We start from the raw sequence: 23,956 nt of genomic DNA on the forward strand, positions 1-23,956 counted from the left end.
TTTCCACTGAATTCCTGGCTTAGAGTGAGGGGGCTCATCGCAGTTCATAGAAAGTCATGGTTCTGATCTCATGCTGGAGGGAGTGCTGGTAACCCATTCTCTCTGATATGCAAAGCCAGCATCGTGATTTGAAAAAGAAAATCTTGAAAGACACTGTTTGCCACTTGATGTATCTTCATCCCAGAATCAGCGGCAGTGTTGCTTACAGGCAAACTCCTTTGTTAGCTTTCAAAAATGTGCAACGATACACTGTGAGCATTACCTCAATATCATCTTGCCAGCACTGTAAAGCTCTTTATTTTGTTTTTTTTCCCTCATAATTTCATGCAGGGTTCCTTCAAATGGACACGGGGAAAAGGGAAAAATAAGAAACGTAAATCCCACAAACTAGAACCTCCAGCCACACCGAGGCATGCTTCAGTGAATATCAAGCACTGATAATGAAGTCATTTGTTTGAGAGTTGCCAGGTCTCCCACCAAGGCTGGTATTCATTAGTCAGTCAGCGCCTCAGAAAAAGCCAGCTTCCCTGTGACTCACGCGGAATATAATTAACATTTAAGTACATTTTACCTGTTTATGAAATGTGCGACCACATTCTGAAAAGACTTAATCTACTTCTTTTTTTTTTTCCTTTTCATGTTTGAAGCCTTCACAATTGTGACAGCCGATGCAACAGCTGTGTTTTATCGCATTACCTTTGTTGGGAAATGGATTTACACGAAAGGCTTTGGTGCCACAATCTGGTGGGATGTGTTTTTGTTATTGTGCCTGCCTGGTGAAATGAACCATGTCTTGAAAAATCTGATCTAGTACATGGAAAAAAAAACAAAAAAAAACAGGTCAAATCCAGGACATCAAACATGCTACAGTGTATGTTTTTTTTGTGTGTTTTTTTTTAACCCCACAGCTCAAGATTTATACGTGTATTTTTATGGATTTGCCAACTTTGGAGGAATCTATCATGATTGGTTTGTGTGAAAGACATCTCAGGGACAAGGCTTACCGTTGACTGTGAGAGAAACCTCCTTCTCTCCTGCTCCGACGCGCGGGACCACGGCGCGGCAGACATACTTCCCGGCGTCTTCTTGTCTCACAGATTTAAGTGTCAGAAGGTTCTCGTTGCTCAGAACCTGCAGCGAAGAAGTCAGATGTCATCAAATGCGATGGCTGCCAAAGCACCTTTGCGTTTGCAACTGCAACAAGGCAGTGCTCAGAAAAAGAAAAAAAAAAGAAAAAAAAACACCACCACACAGACATTTAATACCTTAAAGGGCAACTCCTCTCAATTATTAAAATCCAATTTAGGGCCTGAGCTCGGTGGAGTAAAGCTCTGGCCTTTGATGATGACAAAACGGAAGATTGGGGTTCAAACAGCATTTCTCAAGTGAGAACGGGTCACTGATGGCCTCAGAGTTTTAGCTTCATTCATTTCTGTTGCTAAAGAGATGAGCAATAACTGTCCAAGGTATTCTGAATATTCCATGTGAATGATAGAATATTTGAGAGACAACTTAAAATATTCCATTTCGACTGATGGTTTTCTACAATATATTCATATAATCATAAACAGAATAACTAAAACCCAAATCTAATGCTCTGTCTAGAGCAGACGTTTTGGTATTTTCACTTTGTGAGATACTTTTTGGGTGATGGGTGCTAGGAATGAGAGAAAATAAAAAGCATAACTCTTATGTGTATGTACAATAACACAAGCTCTCCTCTTGTCTCATGATTTCTTGTCAACGATCAGGAGGAAAACAAATAATGCTTGTAAAAAAGTATCTTCTTGAGCAGTGATTTTTCCTGCTGCCCCGAAGCCCCACGCTGGTCTAAATAAATAGACTCACCACTCCAGAGCCTCTTTTCATCCACACGATGGTGAGAGAGGGATTTCCTGTCCAGGCGCAGTTGAAGACCGCGTCTGACCCCAGATCCACCTGCAAGGACTGAGGTTCTGCTCCATGCGGGGGCCGACTGGAGACAGAAAAAACCCAGGATCTACTATGAAACATTTATTATAGAGCACAGTCGGTTTCGGCTCACACTCTAGACATCCGTAATTGCATCGGCGGCGTTACAGGAGGAGCCACTCACAGTAGACGTCCACGTGCGGCTGATGTTGGTGCTTGCCCAGCGGGTTGGTCACCTCGCAGGAAACAGGCTCGTTGAAGAAGGAGTGGTCCACGATCACCTCGTAGTGTCTCCAGGAGACCTCCTTGATGATGCTTCCTCCTTTGGCCCACCTGGTGAGGGGACAGAAACAGAGGAAAAGGTAATTAAGACAGGTTTTCACCTACTTAAGTCAATACTGCTCTTTTTGTGTGAATAAATCATCATTCTGAGGCAGGTTTTTCTGTGCTGGCTTCAGCATATTTTTGTGGCAACCCTCCATGCTGTGACAAGCTCCCTGGCAACTCGGAGCAGACAGCACGTTCCTCATTACGCCAGACAGAGAGTGAAGCACACAGTGCCAGCTAAGAAAAACAAATCACAGAATGACAAATGGGTAGCTTCGCCACCTTTGAAGACATTGTTTGACACACACTGTATTAAACGCAACAGCTGACGTTAATAAATTGACATGGGATCACATAAGAAACATCTGCTTGCGTTGGGGAATTGTAGAGGATGTGGCAGCTATGCAGAAGCTTTTATGATGGCGGCGGCGATTCACGCCGCGTGGCGTGGATGACTCTCCGCTGCTGCAACAGACAAGGGCCATTTATAAAAATGAAGCAAAGGTGTCTCTGGACGCGTTGGGTCTATTTGGAGGAATGTAGATTTTGCTGTAGGACACACAATGCCGATCTCCCCCACAACAGATCCGCGGCGGCACGCCGATGTGGCGAACGGAACGACACAATGACAACGGAACCGACGCCTGTTTCCATTTTACATTCCTGCCAGCGTTGAGAAGAGTTTTCACGGGACGGGGAACTCATTTGTTTTCCATGACTAAGCTGGCCCCATGCTTGACTGAAATGCTATCATTTAAATGAGAACAGATTACCTCATTCAATCAGTAAGTGAAGTGAAGCAGAATTCTAATTGGGCTTCATGGGATTTTTTCATGCTTGCTCATTTTAAGCAGTGGATCTTTCGGAGCTGTGTTCTGTGTGACAAGGATGCAGATGAAAGCTTGCAACACCTGTGTTTCCCAAAATGTTAGAAATTAAGGCAGATGGGCACTTTTGGCCCATCTGCCCTCATGCCTCATTGAGTAGTTGTACTGCTTGTACATCCGAAGACATCCAAGATATGCAAAGGCTGACAAGAATAAAAACAATTCTAGATATTGTTATCTGAAGGGATGCAAATTCCCATAGATGTTTCATACTAAAGGGAAAAAAAAAATCCAACATGCTAATGAGTCTGACGTTTATATCACTATGTCCTTTACTATGAATCTCATTACGGATGTTTCAGCTGCTATTTATGAGGTTCTGATGGTAAATATGATGATGCTGATGACTGTGAATAGGTCAACAACACTCGCAACAATGGCAGCAATCACGGCAAAGACAATGACTGTGATTATTGGGATGATGAGAATGATGAAGCTGATGACGGCATTGATGAAAACGGGGCACACAGCAGTGCAGGAGATCAGATGGTGATGAGTTTCTGAGGTTATTTTTGCACTCTGAACAAACAACAGGTGACAAAAGCAATTTGGTGTTACTCTTAGTCACTGTTAGTGTGTCGCTGCTCATGATTTGTAAAAAGTGCTCCAAAAAAAAAAAAAAAAAAAAAAAACCCAACAACAGTTGCGTTTCCAGGATAAGTAATGGGTTGAAGATGAAATTATCGATCCAAGTCAGAAGTACAATGGATCAGCTGCTTCTGAAAGCAACAATCAAGTCTATAATTCCACAGTAAAAAACAACATTTTTGTGTGTCATAAAGAAATAAGCAATAGTAGAACAAGTTAATTCTAGCCTGGAGCATGCAGCATCTTTTCTGATTTACTAGTTTTTAAAATGATTTAGAAAATTAGCACTAACAACACTGCCTAAAAAGTTGACATTTTGAGTAATCACTTAAAAGGAAGAAGAGTCGCCTAGTGGTGTCGTGATTAGCACTTTTGCAATCACAGAATTGGAGGTCTTTCTGTACACAGTGTGCATTTTCTTTGTGTGAAAGGATTTTCTCAAAAGTACAATTTCAATAGATGCAGTTTGTGTTAAAGTTGTGACTGAATTCCACTAAATAGTTGTAAATGTGAGTGTGTGATGTGTCTGTCTCTGTGATGGGCGGATGACCAGTCCAGGTTTCTCCCTGCTTGGCTCCGTAAACAAATCACTGCAGTTTTCCGTGCTCAGAACTTTAAATCAAAAGTTCCAGTTTAAGTGCCGGTGATCAAACCCTGGTTAGATCGGGACGGGTTGAACCTGTCTGATTTAAATCTCTGACATTTAATGTCGGCTGTTCCGTCTTCCATCGAGCGGCGTGCTGCCACCCTCCAAAACTCTCAGGAGCTCTCAAGACCTTCAGGAGAAAGGTTGTGGAAGCTTTTTGAGCCTGGTGAGGAATTTAAAACGGATCTTCAAATGATTTAAAACTAATCATTTCAGAGCGAGGGAGCTGTAAGTGGTGTATGTTCGGAAAAAAAAATCAATGCTGTGAGGGCAGAATTATAAAAAAAGGAGAGAGAATTTAGAGGATGAACTTGTCAGAAGGAATCAAATAAGGTCCCACTGAATGTCTGAAGAAAATGAAAAGTACATAAAGAAAAGAAAAAAAAAACATAAAAATCTTTGAGTTGTATAAAACATCTATGAAAAACAAGATTTTTGTGCAAATTAAAGAACTTTATTCTGCATGGAGCTTCATCCAAAGACATCAAGGTGACGCCACACAAAAAAAAAAGAAAGAAAGAAACCCACCAAATATTGGTTTGTTCAGCGATTCAAAGCAGTTACGCCGGGTTGCCCTCTGTTTTCAACAGGAACGTGTTTCACTGTTTCCAGTTGCACTCTTCCAGCCGGCGCCGCAGGTTTCCTGACAGGGACGGCACAGATGTTTGGGCAGCCGGCTCCTCCCGAGTCGAGCGCGCGAGCGCCAGGTATGGGAGCCCTTGACAGCGTTAGAGGGAGCGGAGACAGAATGCTGCTGTCCGCAGGGAGCGCGAGGAGCTCCGCTGGAGTGCTGGGCCTTATCCAAGACTCGTGTCTAAACATAGCCGGCCTCGGGTAACACAAACACCTGTATTCCCTTTGGGAGGTTAAAAAGGCCAGCGCGGGCTTACTCAATGGCTGACTCACTTTACACTGCTGTATTCAACTCAAAGGGTGGGATTCCCTGCACGTATGTGTTTAAGCATGCTCACGAGCACATACGCTGACGCTGCGATGCAGATAAAAAGCTCTGACGTTCAGGGAAACAAATGGGATAAAAGCAAAGCAGAGGAGTAGAGAGAGAGTGTGTGCGTTTGTGTTACCTGGATGCGATGAAGGCAATAAAGCAGTAACAATTAAATTAGGCAGGTATCTGTGCCATCAGCATCAAGACTCACAGTAAATCAGGCCCTACAGTTATTATCAGCATGGTTAAGCACAGCACAGAGCAGTTCTGTTCTGCCTCCCGTGCATATTGGAAGCGGTGACTACTCTCGGTGGAATATTGAATAAATATACAAGTTTAGCGATTGCATGCCGCTATTTGGATATGGCCGTAAATTACATCGCTATTTATGATCTCCCCAGTAATTTAGGAAAATCACTGATTTTCACATTTATTTCTGTGTTCACTTTTTGCCATAAAAAAAAAGCAAGGATTTGTGATTAGAAAAATTGGTTTGATGCAGAGATGTGCCAATGGGAAGCGCTGATGACTGCGTTTGACAGATGGGAGGAATGACACACATGACCTGTTTAGCGGGTTTTCCTTTATGAATATGGAATATCGGGTTGTTCCAAATGGTTGCATAAAAGCTGGGAGGAGTCGGTGCAAAGAAAATGCAAATACACGCATGCAATTTAACATGCGTGTTACAAAACCTGGGTAAACCATGGCCCTTAGTGCCACCTCATGATTTACTTAAATTGACTGAGTTTTTTATGATATGTTTAGCAAAAAACAGTGCTTTTTTTTCTTGAAATTATGGTGAATTATTGATGATATTGATTCCCACACATACACTAATAAATGATTTCCTTTAAAGCAGTTGACTGCAGACTGATTGATAAACACCAGTCATGCTCCAAAAAAAAAAAAAAAAAAAACTAGTTTGGTGCAGATGTATCAATTATTTACCTGCACGGCGAAGACGGCAGGTACAGTGTTTTTAGTCCTTGCCAAAAGCAAACAATCCTGCAGCAACAACAGCAGAGAGAAGAAGTGCAGGCAGGACGGAGAGGATGTTTGTTGCCGTGCCATGCAGAGAATTGGGTTGTGTTTTTCTTTGTGCACGGCTGTATGTGCAGATGAGGGACTTGATTGACTTTGTTTGTTATTCTTTCTCTTCTCTCTGGTGGGCTCCTGTTTGGATCTGAGGAAACCCTCTGTGTCTTCTTCAGATGGCGGTTGAGCGATTGCGATTTTTTTTTTTTTTTTTTGCCAGATATCCCTCCTACCATTATAAACCGTAATGAAGATGTTCCAACCCGCTCGTCTTTCTCTCCCAGAGCGTGTTTATTCCCCGAGTGCTGGCTGATACAAATGCCTATTACTTTTATTTCATTCAGGCTCGTGTGCGTCACTTTCATGCACATTTCCAACCATCTCACCTCCACGCTATGTCCTCTACTTCCGCTCGTTACGTCTCCCTTGATGTGAAATCTATAGAAAATACGTGTTGCTCCCGTTTTCATGCTTTTAACTCAGATTTACTGAACCGGTGTGGTAATCACAAGAGAGTATAGGCTGCAGGAAGCACTGTCCCTCCAACTTGTAACCTCGCTATCTTGGGTCTGTGTCTCGAGTGTCCACTGAATTGAGGATGGCAAAGTGGCGCTGTGCACATTGGGAATAGATGGCTCTCTCGGGAATGGAAAAGAGGCCATCCGTCTCAGAACTACTCCGTCCTTGTGCTGTATCTGATCTGGGGTAGACAGAGTGTATTAGCACTGAATAATAGCCCCACACTGCTTGACCAGCTTCACGCTCTCCTCTGTGATATTGCTCTCCAGAGGGGAAATTTGTGGGGGCCTGTCCCTGGTCAAAGCCTCTCAGGCAAGCATTATGAGACCCAAAAATCCCTGGTCTGCTACGCCCCGAATGCCAATGGTGCATGCGAGTCCTGAAGTGCTTGTGTAAATTGCAGATAAATCTAGACTGCAGACTGGGAAACTGCAGAACTGGCGAAGAGTGCAACCTTGAAGTATCAAAAGTTATTAGTCTGGCTGTATTATTTTAATCCTACAGTGGATTGTGTCAATAAGAGAGAAGCAGACAGCAGAGACACTGACAGAGTCGAGACTGAGAAAGGGAAAAAATAAATAAATTAGAGTGGGAGAGCGATGGTTTTTAGTCTCTTTAAGCTTCAACTTCCAGCCATTTTTCATTTCATAGTTTGTCAAACTGAAAGAAAAAGTCGTCTCAGCTGCCATTGAATTCTGGTGCTCGACTCCCTGGGGAGAAGTCTGATTCTAGCATTGATCCAGTCTCATAACAATAGAGGTGAAATCCCTTTGCAGGTGAAATAGACGTTCAGCCTCCGCTGTGCACCTACACAATCAAATACAAACCTTGTTTTCCACAATATCACTGCCCTTCCTCCCCCCTCCTTTTCTTTTTCAAAAGGGCAGGATCCATCAAAAAAAAGGCAACATCTCTGTTTTGCCACCTGTGAGTGTGTTGTACATCCATTTCATTTCCGAGTACCATTACAAGATTCAGAGCCAGCCAATTCCCCGAGCTATCGATTTCACTCCATTTATTTTTCGCTTGGTTTTAAAAACCTCCCACACAGAAAACCGTCTCCGGACAAATCACCTCAGCGTTGCACTTCTGAAGGACCACGCGAGTCCTTATGTGAACAATTAATGTCCGTTTTCTCGTTCCATCACGCTCAGGGATGTAAGGGAGAAAAGAGTCAGAACTAACTTGTGTGAGGGCAACTGAGAAAGAAGAGATAAAGTTTTAAGAAAGCGAAAAAAAAAAGCTTTTAGTTTTTTTGTTTCCTTTTTGTTATGCCAATAAATGTTTTTAGATCAGTGAGAACAAGAACCTGCTGCTTGTGTGTTTTATGAAGCGACTTTGATATATTTCCTTTCAGATCCTGCAGTGTAACAAAAATGTCAACATTAGGCATACTCTGATGTACAAATACTGGAAAATGTAACCACTAAAAGAGCCAAAAAGAGAGGAAAAAAGGATTTGAATGTGATTTGGGGTTGGGTAGATTTGCTTAATTCACAAAATTTGACAATAGGAGCATTAATATCGTTAAATAACAGCAAGAACCATGGTTTTATGAGACAGAAATATGCAATATACAGAGAAAAAAAAACTTTACAACCTCTGCTACCGCCCTGTTAACTACAGAAAATATAAAAGTGACCTATTTGTTCAAACACTTGACATTTTAGATACTTTCTGCTGTTCTGATCTCGAATTCAAAAGCTTTTTCTGAGAGCAACCTTCAAATAAGAGCCGCACTGAAAAACATGTTTCCTAAAACTATCGGCAAACCTAGAGAGCATGAAACAAAAAGTGATGGCCTACTTGTCTCATCAAGAGTAATCTTCAAGTCATTGAAGTGTTTTTTTTTTTTTTTTTGAGTGTCAGTCAATCGTGAGCCCTGGGCGCTCTCAGCCACTGACGTGCGTTTGCATTTACCGGTGAGGATTTCCGAAACACGATCATTCACCTCATCAGTGGACATTTCAGATGTTTACTGGAGTGCCACAATGAAATCCAGCTCATTGAAGCCGTCTGACTGCATCCCAATTATCCCATCACTGTACGCATTCAGCAAATTACTGCATGGAGCCTCACATAGCCAAACCTTTCACTGCTGCACCGGCACAAAAAAGACGGATATGTCCATATACTTTCCATCTTAAGCAAGAGCAAACGAACAATACAAATACTATGACTTGTTTGTATTTTGTAAATATGTACAAGTCATAACATATTTTCAACAGCTTCATCCATACCTCTATTGGGATCTTGCCGAAATAACCCGTCTGAGTTTTTACCTCAGTCACGTCTCAGTGTTCTCAGTTACTGCATTTGGTTTAATGGATCCTTTATTTTGTAACTCAGCTACAGAGTGCATAGTTGAATTATGCTTGAGATATGAAACTTTTCATATAAGTGGTCTGCAAATATGCAAGACCGCCTCTGTTTACTGAAAAGAACAAGCAGGGTTGCTAGTTTGCAATTGGCGTGGTTGTAAAGGTGATTTTAGAAGCAAAGGAAAAGTGAATGGTGTTCCCTTTACATTCTAAACCACGAGGAATACTGAAGTATCTATAACCGCTGATATTTTATCTCCCTCAGTCGTGGACCTGCTACTTTTGGCCCTCAGGCAACTCCAGCCACCCCCATGTCCACCCACCACCAAAGGGCCTGCTGCATGAGCTCCACACCTGCAGAGAGTTTTGGTAGAATCTGTTCTTATCTTATATCCGGTCCCATGAAATTCAGGGTTATTAAATACATTTAGCTTCCAACTAAAGGGAAAAACTCAAATTCAAATTCTGTCTTGTGCATAGTTGGTTAGTGAGCCTCCATCATATAAAAACCTGTTTTTTTCTTTTTTCAACAGAGATCCTACAATGGTAGCAGAACAGCACCAAATATACAACTTTCTAAACTAACTTTTTCCTTTATTCATACAGAACTAACTAAAGACCTCAGTGATTTCAGATGTTGAACGTCTCTGACCCCAGATGCTGCCTCAATGCCACGTATAAACATGGGGAGAATGAAGGCGCAGCTTCCCCAAACAAACTGGCAAGATGAAAAAAGGGACAGAAAAGAAACACAGTGACCGTCCTTGATCACTCCATTCATGAAATCAGAGTAGATAATGGTGGTGAAATTTCTTTTGGATGAAGCAGAGTAGGCCGTAAAAAAAAGTCAAGCACTCTTTTACTTGCTCTCTTCTTGAGTGTGAAGTCAGTGTGTTTTCTGAAAATAGATTTGTTTCCTTGTAAAACTTTGTTTAAAAAAACAAATCACAAAACCAGCTGCTTGATTTTTAAATGACACACAGAAAATCTTGATATCGACACCAGAAGTAGTCTTTTTGACCAGCATTCTGCGAGCACTGATGAGCATTTCGAGTTCAAGGGTGACGATACGACCACAAAGCAAACAGTTATACAACAGAAGAGCTGGTCTTTGCTGCAGAGCTGCAGAAGATGACAATGTTTCCCACTCAAAGGTGTGTAGTCATCATATTTTCCAGCTTGTGGCAAATTCATATTTCCCCACTTGAAAAGATGAGAAAGTGTGGGCAGATGTAATGGTGTCACGGCATCATGAGAGGGTGTCTGATAATAATTAATGCTATCAATAATGTAGTGTTAAATTTGACTCAATGTGAAAATGCATTTTCCACCAGCAGCATCGATCACAGGGGACCTCATTTTAAGGTAATTATGCCACTTTCTCTCTCTCTCCCGTGCACTACATAATCCTTCACGCTTTGTGCATTCATGACTTATGTGTGTACTCTTCTTCTTCTAATCTTACCTGTACAGCGTGACAGGAGGGTTGGCTTTTGCAGAGCAGTGGAATTTCACCAGGTTGCCCTCCAGGGCTGGCTGCGGCTCCACGGAGAGATTGACAAGAGGGAGATCTGTGAAAACACAGAGAGGCAAAGACCACCGATTACAAAACTTGCATCCGCCTCATTCATACTTTAGAAAGGTTTAAGTCTGAGTTGACCTTTTGTTATTGAAGCTGCTATTGTCAATTGTGGAGATGAGACAAATCAGACATAAACAGCTTGAAATGTATTTAACATTAAAAGAAGAAGGCCCACAGACGCCAAATAAATTCTCAGTTTTATTCAGGGGACCTACATTTGCACGAAGTGTTTTTGTTTTGTAACCTAGAACAGGTATGCTAGGTTTTTTTTTTTATGTAGCTGTACCGCACACACTGAAGGTAAATATGCTCCACTTAAAACCGCTGGGTGAAAGTCTTTTTCTCTCTGATGATCATACAGTACGCTGTGGCTGTGCTTCGAACAGTTGTGACAACTTATCACAGTTTGCGTTTGCATTTTCTCCCAAATAATAGGCAATTATTCCTGAATAATTCAATCCCCTGGTTTAATGTTTCTGCCGCCCACCAGGGGTCTGGGCCCAATTGTTGAATAACGCTGTAGAGCATTATACAGGTGTGGGGGATAACTGGCTATTTTTATTCTCATATATTCATTATTAGCATCACAAGGTGCATATCAAAGGAAAACTTGACTTGATAATGAGCTTCGGTAAATGGCAATTTGCAAACAGTGCAATGCACATCGTGCAATGCACTGCAATTAAAACAATGAGCAATCTTAGTGATACAATACAATTAAAGCTGTTTTTTTCAATTACAAACACCCAGTTTATGCAAATCTAATAAACAACTCAATTTTTCCTAATTGAGAAAGGTGGGGTTCTTTTTGAAGACGTCTGTCCCAGGTGAAACAAACAGAGGATGAAAAGGAATTTCAAATAGGTAAAGCTTTTTGTGGAGGCTTCCCAAAAGATGCTAGGTCTATTGTTATCAACGATTCAAATCAAACCACAAAAATCACAACACCAGCATCCAGTCAATACTGGTAGTATCAATAAGACTTACCTACTTTACACATATCTATATATATATATATATATATATATATATATATATATATATATATATATATATATATCTATATATCTATCTATATCTATCTATATCTATATCTATATCTATATATATATATATATATATATATATATATATATATATATGATCACAACATACATATATTTAGCCATATTTTTTTGCGATGAGAAGGCCAAACTTCCATCCATCCATCCATATCTGAGACTGACATCTGGGAGTGCCACTTCAAAACGTACTATCGCTATGTTTGGTTTTCAAAATCAATACTGACCAGCCAAAGCTACATCTCAAGCCTATGGCCAGTTTTGTTCAGGTTGCAGAGCACCGTGCACACATACATCACTGGCTTACAGTCCAGGCACACATAGGTTTGCCTATGCTACTACAAGCTTAAAGCTGCTGGCTGTTTGTTGGAGCATTTCTTTAGAGTTCAATAAATAGCAGCAGCAGGATCTCAATGACTGTCTCCAAAGCGGAGAAATGTTTCATTATTCCCTCAGCTCCCCTGCAAGGACTGGATGTTGAGGATATAAAAGCAGATGCTACTGAGTTCTTATCTTGAATGCAAACACGCACAATGGCCCACAGAAACATACAAACAAGGACCGGATTCAGTCGTCAGCTGTTCACTTTCACTAATGCCTGGAAAACCCACCCAGATTTTACACAAACTTATTCAAAGCAGAGATCATGGAGGCTTGATGGAACGTGGTGGGATCTCTTTTTTTGTTTGTTTTGACGTATTTGTGTCTTACTTGCAAAGGTAAACAAAGAGATTAGTGAAAATATGCCCCAAAGGGGGATTTAGTGCCGTGCACTAAACTGACGTTGTTAAAATATTGAGTGAAATAAGAGGGCCTGATTGTGTCACACTGGACCAGGTTGTTTCTGCTATGCATCATGAACAGTAAACTAGACCCAAGGGAGCAGAGCTGGTTTGAGTTGGATACAGGAGAAAGCCATCTGTTTTCAAAGGTATATCTAACTCTGTCTTCAGTAGGAGTAACGTTCTAACCAGGAACTGTGTTTGGATGTAGATGAAGGGCAGTGTGGTCGGCTCAAAAACCCTCACAGAATTTAAGAAGCACACAGACACAATTGTAATGGAGCCAATCTGAGCATACTTCTATGGAGAGAGATCCAGTGTGTGTGTGTGTGTGTGTGTGTGGTGTGTGTGGTATGAAGTGTAGGAAAACAGTTTTTTACCCTGTGGCTGTGCAGATGCTCGAGGCTGGCTCAGCTGCCATAAAACCCCAGAGAGGGGGGCGGTCCAGGTGCCACATTCCTCCCTCCTCACACACCATATTCCCCATCAGCAGACTCTTTTCCCTTCAGGACACTTGCCCTCATCCCAACCCCCCCCTCCCTCACCAGCCACACTACCACCTTGAAATTCCAGGAGCTCCACCTGAGCCAGTTACTCCCCAGGCTGGTAAAGAAAACAACAAGACTGTGGATCCACAAAGACCGAGTGCTGCGGTCAAACCGGCAAATCTCCCTCGGTACTGAATAACCAGTCTGTGGATTAGCATGAGCAGGAACGTGGTTACACACACACACATACACATGTGACTCTACACTATCATGAAAGTATCCATGGCTCGCATGGCAGGGCTAGCTGCCCAATAGATGCTTTTTTGCATTGTGGGTGGGAAATTGAGCGGACACAAACGTGTCAGAAACAACCTTCGGGGCAAAATGACAGATGTGGAAGTAGAGGACGTGGAAATAAAATTCAGCTAGAATCTGCTTGTGTAAAGCGAGAGGCTGACATAAAAGGGAAGCGAGGGAGATCTGAAGGTGGCGTCTGCATTAATAGGCGCAGTAATGTAGATGCTAATTCACAAGTCATTTTCATTTAAAGTGTTCTTATACTGTACTTTTTAATGATGCCAACCTTGTTCTTCCTGCCAGGAGACTTCTAAGGACTCAAATGCTCATTACTGTCAATCCAGCAACAAATTAATGCTCTTTTCAAATGAATGAACTGACCCTCCCTCAAAAACAGCCCATGGTCCCTCTCGGTAGGAAGTAGTGTCATGATGACTTTACATCCAGAATCCAGATGAGCAATTTGTTGGGTAGTTCCATTTCCCTGAGCTACAAAGCAAAGACAGCCACGGGAGCAACAGCTGTCAAAAGTCTGTCAGCGGTGGCCCTGGCTGTGAATCCAGGAACGCAACTGCCCTAACCTCTGACGCTTCCTATATGACAGGCAGCCACTTAAGACAGAAGTCTGTTTGCCACTTTGATGTATAAATGCATGAGTTGCCGAGCAGAGAGCATCTGAGGTATCAAGCGATGGCACATCAATATGCAGGACTATTAATTCCTCGCATTCGTCAAGAGAGTAGTAGCGAAGGAGGGAGCGGAGAGGAAAGGGATGGATGGAGAAAAGAAAATGGGGAATAGCAGGACTGATCAGAGCTTCAGTGGAAACAACAGGATGAATTGGGGAGGGTGGTGTGTGGCTGGCCGACAGCTTTTGATCGGTTAGTTCAAAGTGGAGACCAGATGGTGTTTTTGGAACAATCTTCCAACTTCTCTGTTTCCTGCAGATAGTGCCAGCATAAATTGTTTTTTTCCCTTTCTTAAAGCTCAATTTCCAATCTCTCTGGGTCACTGTAGACAGCTGTTCTCCAGCAGGACGAGCCTCAAACTCCGGGAGCGTCGGAAGCCTCTGAAGGATAGTGAAGCTGTCTGAGGGCCAGCCGCTCGTGGCTTATAGCCTCAGCAATATGGGCACACTGTCATACGGCTGACTGAGTAGAAGATTCCAGGGAAGAACAGACTGACTGACAACCTGAGGACCAACATATTGATCATAAACTATTCACTTGTGTGTGTTTATTCAGAATTTACTCAGTTTAATGAAAACAGATGTTCTGCAATTTGAACAGCAGCTCAGCTGAAGGGGTGTGTGTTGCTTTTCAGCACATCTGTAAATGTTCACCAAGGCTTTGCTACTGATCCGCCAAAACTATCTTAGCGACAGTTAAGCTCATCAGTGAGATTTTAAGCATCGTCAAAACACGATACTGAGAAATCACGTCCTCACTGAGACAATTCAAGGCCTTTTTCTTGCCCTTTTATTGCCTTATGTTCTTTCCCTCTCGCTTTCAGATTCTCTGTCAGATGGATTTGCTATTATCTGCTTGAGTGAGCAAGGTGAGCATGTAGCTGAGCAAGCTACCCAAAATAAATCCTCCCCAATTGCACATCTGCATGTTCTTTATTAATTAGTCTCAACAAATGGCATTCATTTTCCCCCCACATGGCTCAGCTTGTTTGCAATGCAAACACGCGGAGAACCTTGGCTCCACTTGTCCCCCGTGCATTCATTTCCCACTACGTGTTTCAAAGCCTGCTTCTATGTGGGGCAACGCTCTGCAGATATGCAACTGGACTAGAAAATATTTGAAGAATATTTTAAATCCTGATGAGAGGGAATTAGCGGGACATGAAACTGTGGCATCAAAATCACATTTCGCTGCCGCGGTAAGCCGAGATGGTGGGAGGAGGAAGGTTTACTGATTTAAGTCCAACGGGCATAATGCGAGTCAAGTCATGCTGCTGGAGAAAACAGCGTCGGGGGGTAGCCACCCCTCTGCTATCAAATAATTACAGCCAGCTAATGGACGGCTATGGACAACCGATGTCAGCAGTCTATCCGAGGTTCGGAATCACCTCTGCTGGCTTTAAATCCCTCTCATTTTGGCAACATCACCACTGCACATTGTATTTAGATGCTAATTTGTCTAAACCTCGGTTTGATAACGCCGTATGAACTTCGGCGGGAGCGAAAACGCTGAGGTGGATGTAAATCACGGGCATTAAAGAAATGATAAAATAAAATACTGTTGTTAAATGCATTGGGTTTAAGTCTGGTGTAAGCTTGAGGGCAATATGAGGGATTGTGTTCAGATTACTCTCACTGGGTCCTGCTTTACGGACGAGGCTGAGAGGAAAAAGGCTCCTGAGCGTGGAGGTGAGCTGCATATGAAATATTGAGACGCGAAAACGGAACGAGGAGGTTTTAATTACTTGTGTCGCCAATATTATTATCTCACTAATTCGGTTGATTAGATAACTCGAGGCAGCAAAATAAATGGGACTTTAATTATTTAATGAAAAGTGGGATTTACTCACAAGGAGTTACGCAGAAGACAACAACAGCATTTGGAGTGTAAGTGCTCAGAGGACATCATCCACATGCACGGATCGAAAGGAAATGTGCTTATTGTTATTTGCTGTGTCGCTGAGAGTGCGATGAGAGCGTCGGTGTTAATTTTATTTGCGTATGTTCAATACGGAGCGATCAAACATACAGCATCAAGCATTTGTAACGTATTGACCCCATTTCTAATTGCTACCAAACATTATCTCTAAAAAAAAAAAAAAAAAAAGAAAAGAAAAGAAAACAAAAGTTCAGGGTTAAACATTCAGTTCTCCATATAAAAACCTAATTTTATAAATGAGGTGAAACTCCTACTTTCAGGCTTTATAGACTTTGACCAGAACTAAGTTTTGCTCAAAGATCAATGTGACTTTTAGGCCAGCAACTTATAATTGCACACCATCAGATGTTTGGAGGGACCGAATTGGTCGTAGAGCGCAGTCTAGCCTCAGTGACTTACTGTTTCTGGGCCTCACCAGGGTCCCACTTAAACTAATAGCAGCTGCTCACCAGAGACCGCCATTAATCCCTCCATCTTTGTTATGGGACCGAGGCACGTTGCAGCCTCACTTGTAAAACACATGAGAGCACAATGTGAAAAGGAACATGAAGTGGGAAATACCATAAAAGTTATAATTGTCTCCATATAATGACTGCGTTAACAATGGATTTCTTTTTTTTAATGATTTCAATTCCATTCAATTATTGCATGCAGCTATAAAATTTTCTGCACAAACGATAAACTGACGAGGTAATTGCAGAGGTTATCTGAAGCGACGAGTGAAGTCGACGTGAGATTTCTGTTGCAGATATTCTCAGAGCATGAAGCACAGAGCTGTCAACCAACAATTAGACGTGAGAGCCACACGTTCGGCTTAAACTCGTGTCGTGTTTTTTTCATGTGTGGGCTCCAGTAAATAGCTGATTTCTAAACTTCTATCTCACAATAAAATATATTCTTTCGCTATTATTTGGACATTGAGGCAAAAGAAATAAAAACACGGCATTGCCTTTGTTTTTCATTTATCCTTGTTACATTTGTTTCATTACTTTATTTAAGTCAATTAGTTCCAAACCAGCATGATTTATTGAAAAAAAAAAAAAAACTAAAAAGTTGCCAAAGTTACTTATGAAATATAATCAAGAATAGTTTCACCTCTGAGTTTTCCTCTTTTTTACCACAGATTTAACAAACAGGTTTCCTCCTGAGGTGAGTCCTTTACACACACAATTTAAGCCAGGCCCCGTTAACACGGGAAAAAGTTTTCAAGTGAAAATGACAAACTTTCATTGTGTTTTGATTCTCTGTTTACACAAAAACGGTGTAAACAGCCTCTGAAAACACATTTTGAAAACAATAAATAGCTATTCTGCACAAGGGCGAGTATAACAGGGTAATAACAGCTCTGGTGACCTGCACAGTGACATGACTCCCATCCCCCTGTAATAGCAGGCCAACTTTGTCCACATGAATGGCTGTATAATCGCCCTTCTTAACGCTGAGCGTGTGTTGTTCTCTGAGGGCGTGTGCACGTTCAATACAAAGGCAAAAACAACACATGCAAATTGCATGGTTATGTTGTTTCCATGTAAACGGACATTCTTTTCAAAAACATTGCAAAAATGCAAAACTTTTCCGAAACAAACCCATAAACATAATGTCTTTTCCCTTCAAACATTGTCTTGTAGACAGGACCTAAATGTTTTCTTCAGCTGCCCTATAAAGTAGCAGTAAAACAACAAAACAGCACTACTCATCAGCACTGCGTGTCTGTAGCTCCACTAAACAGAGAATTCATCATTATCTGAGAATACTACCAGTAGAGTGCTTTAAATCAAGCAGTTTGATGTGAAAAGCTACATTTTGAATGATGATGACTTTTCCATAACAGGCATTAGGTTAGTTTAATTAAAAGTAAAGCCCAAACATACAATATAGGGTGAAATAAACTGGAGGGAAATCTGTCAATTGATGATATCCAACTGGACCAGAATACGCTGAGCGAATGTTATATTGGTGTTTGCCTGGTGATTAGTGACGCAGCCTCCCAGAAGGCTGCAACACCGCTGAAGAATTATGAGCCTGTATTGTTGGATGTGCAACTGGGTCTGGCTGTAAAAAGAAGAACACCCAAGCACAGTTGTAAAGATGAAATTGCTGAAAGTGTTACATTTATTTCACAAGCTGACAGGAAGCTCCTGTAGGAAACATTGCCTTGATAGGTAGGGTGATGGCTTTTGGCTCCTCAAAGGAAGGCTCACTGAGAGACTACTAGAGAGGCGTGAGGAAAGAGCTCTGGGTTCTCTTTCTCTTACTCCAAAGACATAATAATGTGTAGCGCTGCCTGGCATTTGTCTTCTTCCTGACAGTGGTTTCTCACTCAAACTCTAAAATGTTGAGTTTATATATGTTTTTTATTGTGTCAAATAAGCGGGATGAGCAATACAAAACCTGCAATATTTTGATCTTGGAGGGCTTATGTTACATTTAATGGACACTTTGATCGAATGAAAAGCATTTTTTGCTACAAAGGTGTTTTTCTTCACAAAAATCAATTGCAAGTGTTTGCATCTCATCTTTTTTTCCTGTCTCCTATGTTTTGCACTGTGACGCGTCTGTTGCAGACGCTGCACACGTTAAACATTTTCTCAATTGAGCACACCCGTAACAAAAAGAAGATATATAAATTGGTTGTGCCATCATGTCCCTGATAAACAACTAATAATAAACAACACTTGAACTTCATTAAAGTAAATGCAGGTCAGACGGATGGTTACAGATACTGTCAGGTACTGGTACTTGAAACTTTGTTCGCCATTTAAGGGTGACGGCTTGGTAATTAGCTAGGAAGTAATAGAATTATCCACATAATGTGATTTGGTACAGCCTGCCCTTCAGGTGCTTTTAAGACTAACCTCTGTCGGAGGATCACGTCCCTGAATTAGAACACAGTTTTTCTGTACTGCCTCTTTAGTCTGACGACAATGGAGCTCATCCTACAGTGTGCTTACATTTGAAGGGCTTCCAGACGTCCAGCTTTGTGTTGCCGTGTGATGAAGCTAATAAATGTAATTTTATCATTGGATCAAAAAAAAGTAAATGTAAATCCATACAATTACAGGAACCTCAGCTGAGTTTACCTTCGAATATGTAATTTTTTTTTTTTTGTCCAATGTCGGTTTTTTTTCATAATGGAACCTTGAAATGCATTGTGTGTATCCAAACCTTAGGTTATATTTTCATTTGTGTCATGCAGATGCTGCCAATAACCTTGTGAAGAAGCTGCAGTGCACTAAAATTAAGCAGAATCTATATCCAAGCACAAAAGGAATCCATGTTCAGTCGTGATATGTTTCATTTCAGGGGCAAGATATTTTGAAAATACAAACTCCAGAGGCTCTGATGAACCCTGGTGAACCCCACTGAACACGTCAAGGAGAGGGTGAGCGAGAGAGTGGGGGAGACGCGAGCCTAAGCCTTGTGGGAGACAATTTGAGTCTCGACAATTAGTCTCTGCTGTCGCTCAGTTTGATCTCATGCTGCGAAAAATGTTTTCAGGAGCTTTAATTGTGTAAAGAGCACATCTTGGAATGCTAATTAGAAATCTGCTCCACTCATTTTTCAGGGTTAAATCACACATTCACGACCAAGAAATGATGATATGATCGCGAGCATTTATCAGTCGCATCATTATACATGGTGACAAATCAGTTTTACATGTGGGAAGACTTCCCCCTCTGCATGAAAAAAAAAAACAAGGAGCTCAAACTGCAAGGGTTGCAAACACCAAAAAAAAAAAAACTGTTAATCATTTTTACTCCCGTGCCTGAGTTGTCCTGATCGTGCCGTGCCCACTCTCGCCATGCCCGCCTCTTGTGGTGTTCATAATGAAAAGAATGGAGCCGTCAGTCATAATGGCTCTCTAAATAGCATTTTCTGCTTTATTAGTCATACTTAATGGTGTTGAAGGGGTTGTGAGCGATGCAAAATCCCTTTGTTCAAAGCCCTTCTCTTACTGTGAGCAGTTTTTGATCGAAAAAAGATTTCCTGACAATTGAGGCTGAATGTGTTTTACACGCTGGGCTTACTTTGCCTATTTTGCAGGGGGAATTGGGGATGCTCTCATCAAAAAGATTGATGGCATGCGCGGGAAAACAAAAGAGGTGTAGACAGTTTGTGAAGCGACACAGCAGGCAGGTATGCTGGACCAAAGAAGGCAGTTCTATTCATTTTAGATGGACAGCTCCTTTGATATTTCATCACAGCAAACAAAAATGACTGATGCATCACCAAGCTACCCACCTTCCTCATATGAAAGCCAAATCGAAACAAGTCCTACATTTCCAACAGCGCCTAGAATGAATCCTTCATATTTGCACAGTGGCACGCCTCGGTGTGTGAAATACCACCAATGTGACCTGTACTGGTTACTTTTAAAACATGATTTTGCTCATGTTTCTCTAACAAAGGCACCTTCAATAAGGCCCATCTTTCTGCCTCCTGTCTGAAATGATGTACCCAACAGCAAATACTTGTGAGATTACTTTCAAAGTGTCAGAATGAAGACATGTGTTAGCGTGTCGGAGTGAATCCATCTGGTAGAAAATGTATACATTTTTTCTTACCTACAAAAAAAAACAAAAAACAAAGCAAAAACAATTAGATTTAAAACCACCAATAAAACAGACGTATTTCAAATAAGATATATGAAACACAACAACAGCACGACAACAGCAGCAACAGTTAAAACAATATAAAATAACTATTTACATCAGGCATTGTTTCCTTGTTACCACTGAACTCTCGCACACGCAGAAGCTCCTCTGTAGAAAACCAACTTCTTTTTCTGCCTTCCATTGTTTTTTTCAGTTTTGCAAAATGAAAATAAAAGAAAATAAATGAAAACAAATAAAAGAAAACAAGAACGCGCCTCTCCTACTGTGCGGCTGTGAGACTCACTGAGGTTATAGTAGTTAACTGTAGGTTATAGTATAACTGTAGTTATACTGGCAACCCATTGGTTGATTCTGAAGGTTGAGGCTTCTATCAATCAGTCAGCGCCAGGAGAATCGAACGCCACTCCTAAATTCACCCTGACAATCATCTATCACGAGCCACAAGGATGTGAATCCGAAGATAGCAGCTGGAAAATAACTTTTGATCAAAAAACAACAAAGGATAGAACATACTTTTTGAGTTTCTACATTTTTTTTCAAAGTAGATAGTTTTGACCGTGCGGTAATGAGACTAGTGTCTTTGTGATCACTGGACTCCGCTTTCGCTGTCTGCACTCGTGATGCAGAGGTTTTAATAAACGCTTTAAACTAACCACTAAGGATTAGAGAAAATGCCAGAGAGAAGGTATAGGGAGCAGCTTGCTTACGCTGAATGTCAATCGTGACACTGGTCTCCTTGCCGTTGGGCACGGCCTTGTTGGAGGCCTTGCAGATGATCTGCTGACCCGTCTCGATGTTGGAAGGCGATAGGTAGAGCGTGCTCACGGTGCTTTCTCTCCTGCCGTCCCGGAGCAAGGTCTGCAACACACAAAAAGTAAATGCAGTTGTGTGAATGAGTGTTTGGTTGATTCTTCTTCTTCTTTTTTTTTTTTTTTTAATCAATGAACAGAAGTTCTCACGATCCTGGTGTCTGCAGTCAGTCCAAAATATTTTTCTTTTTTCTACTAAAGCCTTCAAAAAGCCTCGATTCAGGCTAAAATTATAAACCGCTTAAGTGACTGTCAAACGGAAAAGAGAGGTGGAACAATTCTTTACTAGATAAGCTTTGATGGAGAAGGTGTAAAATTGTTTTTTTAAAAAAAGGGGCTGAACATTCATGAACACACACATCTTCTCCCTCAGGAAACCAGAGACAAACCCTCAGAACTCTCCAGCCTGTAGTTTCACTGCGAAGCACACTGATATGAATAAAAGTAGAAATATGTTTTTTTTTTTTTTTCTTTGCTTCCTTTTGTATGTCTGGAGAGCTGCGCTCTAGTGCATGGCTTGTCATACTCCACAAAGGAAATCAATCTTCTTTTCAGCGCTCATCCTCTGAGCCCTACATTGTGGAAGCCATCTGGAATCGGTTGGTAGCGCTCAGTAGCTCTCACTCTCCCTCAAACGCTCAGGGGAGGGCTCTGGGAGTCTATGTTAACTAGTGCGGGACAGAACAAAGTCACTGACTAGAACAAATTGCGTGGGCAACGGGGCACAGTGTGGTCAACCACAAAGTCAAGATGCATTTCCCTGCCATCTCTTTAGAGCGGCCCCGCCGCTGCTCTGCATTTCAGAAGAAAAGAGGACCCTGCTTGCCGAGCGCATCAAACACTATGCTTGAAATAGAAGCAGAAGCTCGGCATTGACCGGTAGGATCTCAGTGTGGATTTGCTTCAGTGCACCGCTACCATTGGTTTAGCCTCACAAAAATATAAATACTTTCACTGACTTTTTTTTTTTTTGTTTTGTTTTGTTTATTTTCCCCCTCTGTATTTAAGAGCTTCATAGCGATGCTCCACATCTACCAAAAAAATCCAAAGGCCACCTCGTCTCGGCAAGCTATTTCACTTAGATTCTGGATAAAAAACTCTTCATGCCACAGCTAAAACTTATGTTCTGCAAAGTCCATTAAAGCTATGCTGCAAATATGTTTAAAATCATTATAATAATTTCTTCTTCAATCATCATGAGCTGATTCAAACTGTGGTTCATTGTCAAAGTACAATCCAAGAGTAATTATCTTTGCATTTCACCACTCCAATGCAAGGGTTTCAGTTTAATAAAACTGCAGCCTGTGCACTGTCTTTCTTATTTAAGCTTGTCACAGTCAGAATGTTATAATTAAAATGTCACTGAACTTGTAAAATCAGACGGCAAGACGTTTCAAAAGACATCCAGCCGTTTTATAGCTCGAGTAGCTCAAGGTACTTCTTAAGCGCTTATGACTTTAGACAATAAAAATCTGTGCAAGTAAACAAGCTCCTGTGTGCTTTAATGAGCGCTTCATTGTGAGGGAACATTATGGATCCCATGCATGCGTCTCTGAAGCCCATTTGTATGTAAAGGACCGCGTGATGGAAGTCATGGCCGTGCGTGAGTCACTTCTAAAGCAGAACACATTAGCTGTCAGACGCGGGATATGTCAATGTAATATCCTTTCTGACACAATCAGGATTGTTTCCCTCGTCGCTCCGGACCTGTCTGAAGTCGTTAATCTTCGGGAGGGGGTTAGCCGGCTGCTGCGTTGAATTCGACACCGCGCCACATTACAAATTGATACATTTTCATGTGTAGCGCCCGAAGCCTCTGTGAGGAATATTCTCATCAGGTTGATGGAGGAACGGCTGAAGTTTGAGACCGGATTGAGACTGGAGCTGCACTGTCCGAGTATATTTAAAACTGGATTATGGAGAACACTGAGAAACAGAGGGGGGAACAAATTAAATGAAACACATCAAGTGCAGCCATTGTTGAAGTGAGAACACAGACCAGGTGACCTGCAACTGTTACACAGAAAAAATCCAATTTTACATTTCACTACTGTAATTCTGTATTTAATACTAAAGTTTTCAATTTCACATAAGAAATTGTGCTTCAAATCATGTTCGCTTCACTTCACCAGTTTCTTCTTTCTTATATCATATTAGATCTAACTCAGTGCTGAGATACAATTTGAATATTTCTGGTTCCATGGCAGAAAACATAAAAGGAAACATAGCTTTATTGTGCACCAAAATGTTAAACAGACATGAAAAGGGATGTAATTTATCATGAAGGTTAAAAAGAAACTTTTACTTCTACACCAACATACATTTTATAACCTGAACTGCTCCTACTTTAGGAAAGAATGTGAGCATTTTTTTGGCCACCTGTAACACATTATGAATGAAAAACGTGAAAAAAAAATGACTGAGGTGACTTAGAATTTTTGAGAAGTATAAAGCCAGAGGACTTATTGAAAAATGCCTCTGAGGATAAACTCATTGATACTATTGTAGGAA

At 41.4% G+C, this 23,956-nt stretch overlaps 1 protein-coding gene across 1 annotated transcript in view; it reads right to left on the reverse strand.

Annotated features, from left to right (window-relative positions):
• The window catches only part of kirrel3b (kirre like nephrin family adhesion molecule 3b), a 153,103-nt gene that overhangs the window by 17,936 nt on the left and 111,211 nt on the right, over positions 1-23,956 (reverse strand). The window contains 6 exon segments of the mRNA XM_030108946.1: positions 1,005-1,131; positions 1,849-1,961; positions 1,964-1,975; positions 2,096-2,244; positions 10,649-10,754; positions 21,344-21,494. Coding sequence (XP_029964806.1) covers positions 1,005-1,131; positions 1,849-1,961; positions 1,964-1,975; positions 2,096-2,244; positions 10,649-10,754; positions 21,344-21,494 — 658 coding nt within the window.

This window comes from Salarias fasciatus, chromosome 14 (genome assembly GCF_902148845.1).
Source record: "Salarias fasciatus chromosome 14, fSalaFa1.1, whole genome shotgun sequence".
NCBI lineage: Eukaryota > Metazoa > Chordata > Actinopteri > Blenniiformes > Blenniidae > Salarias > Salarias fasciatus.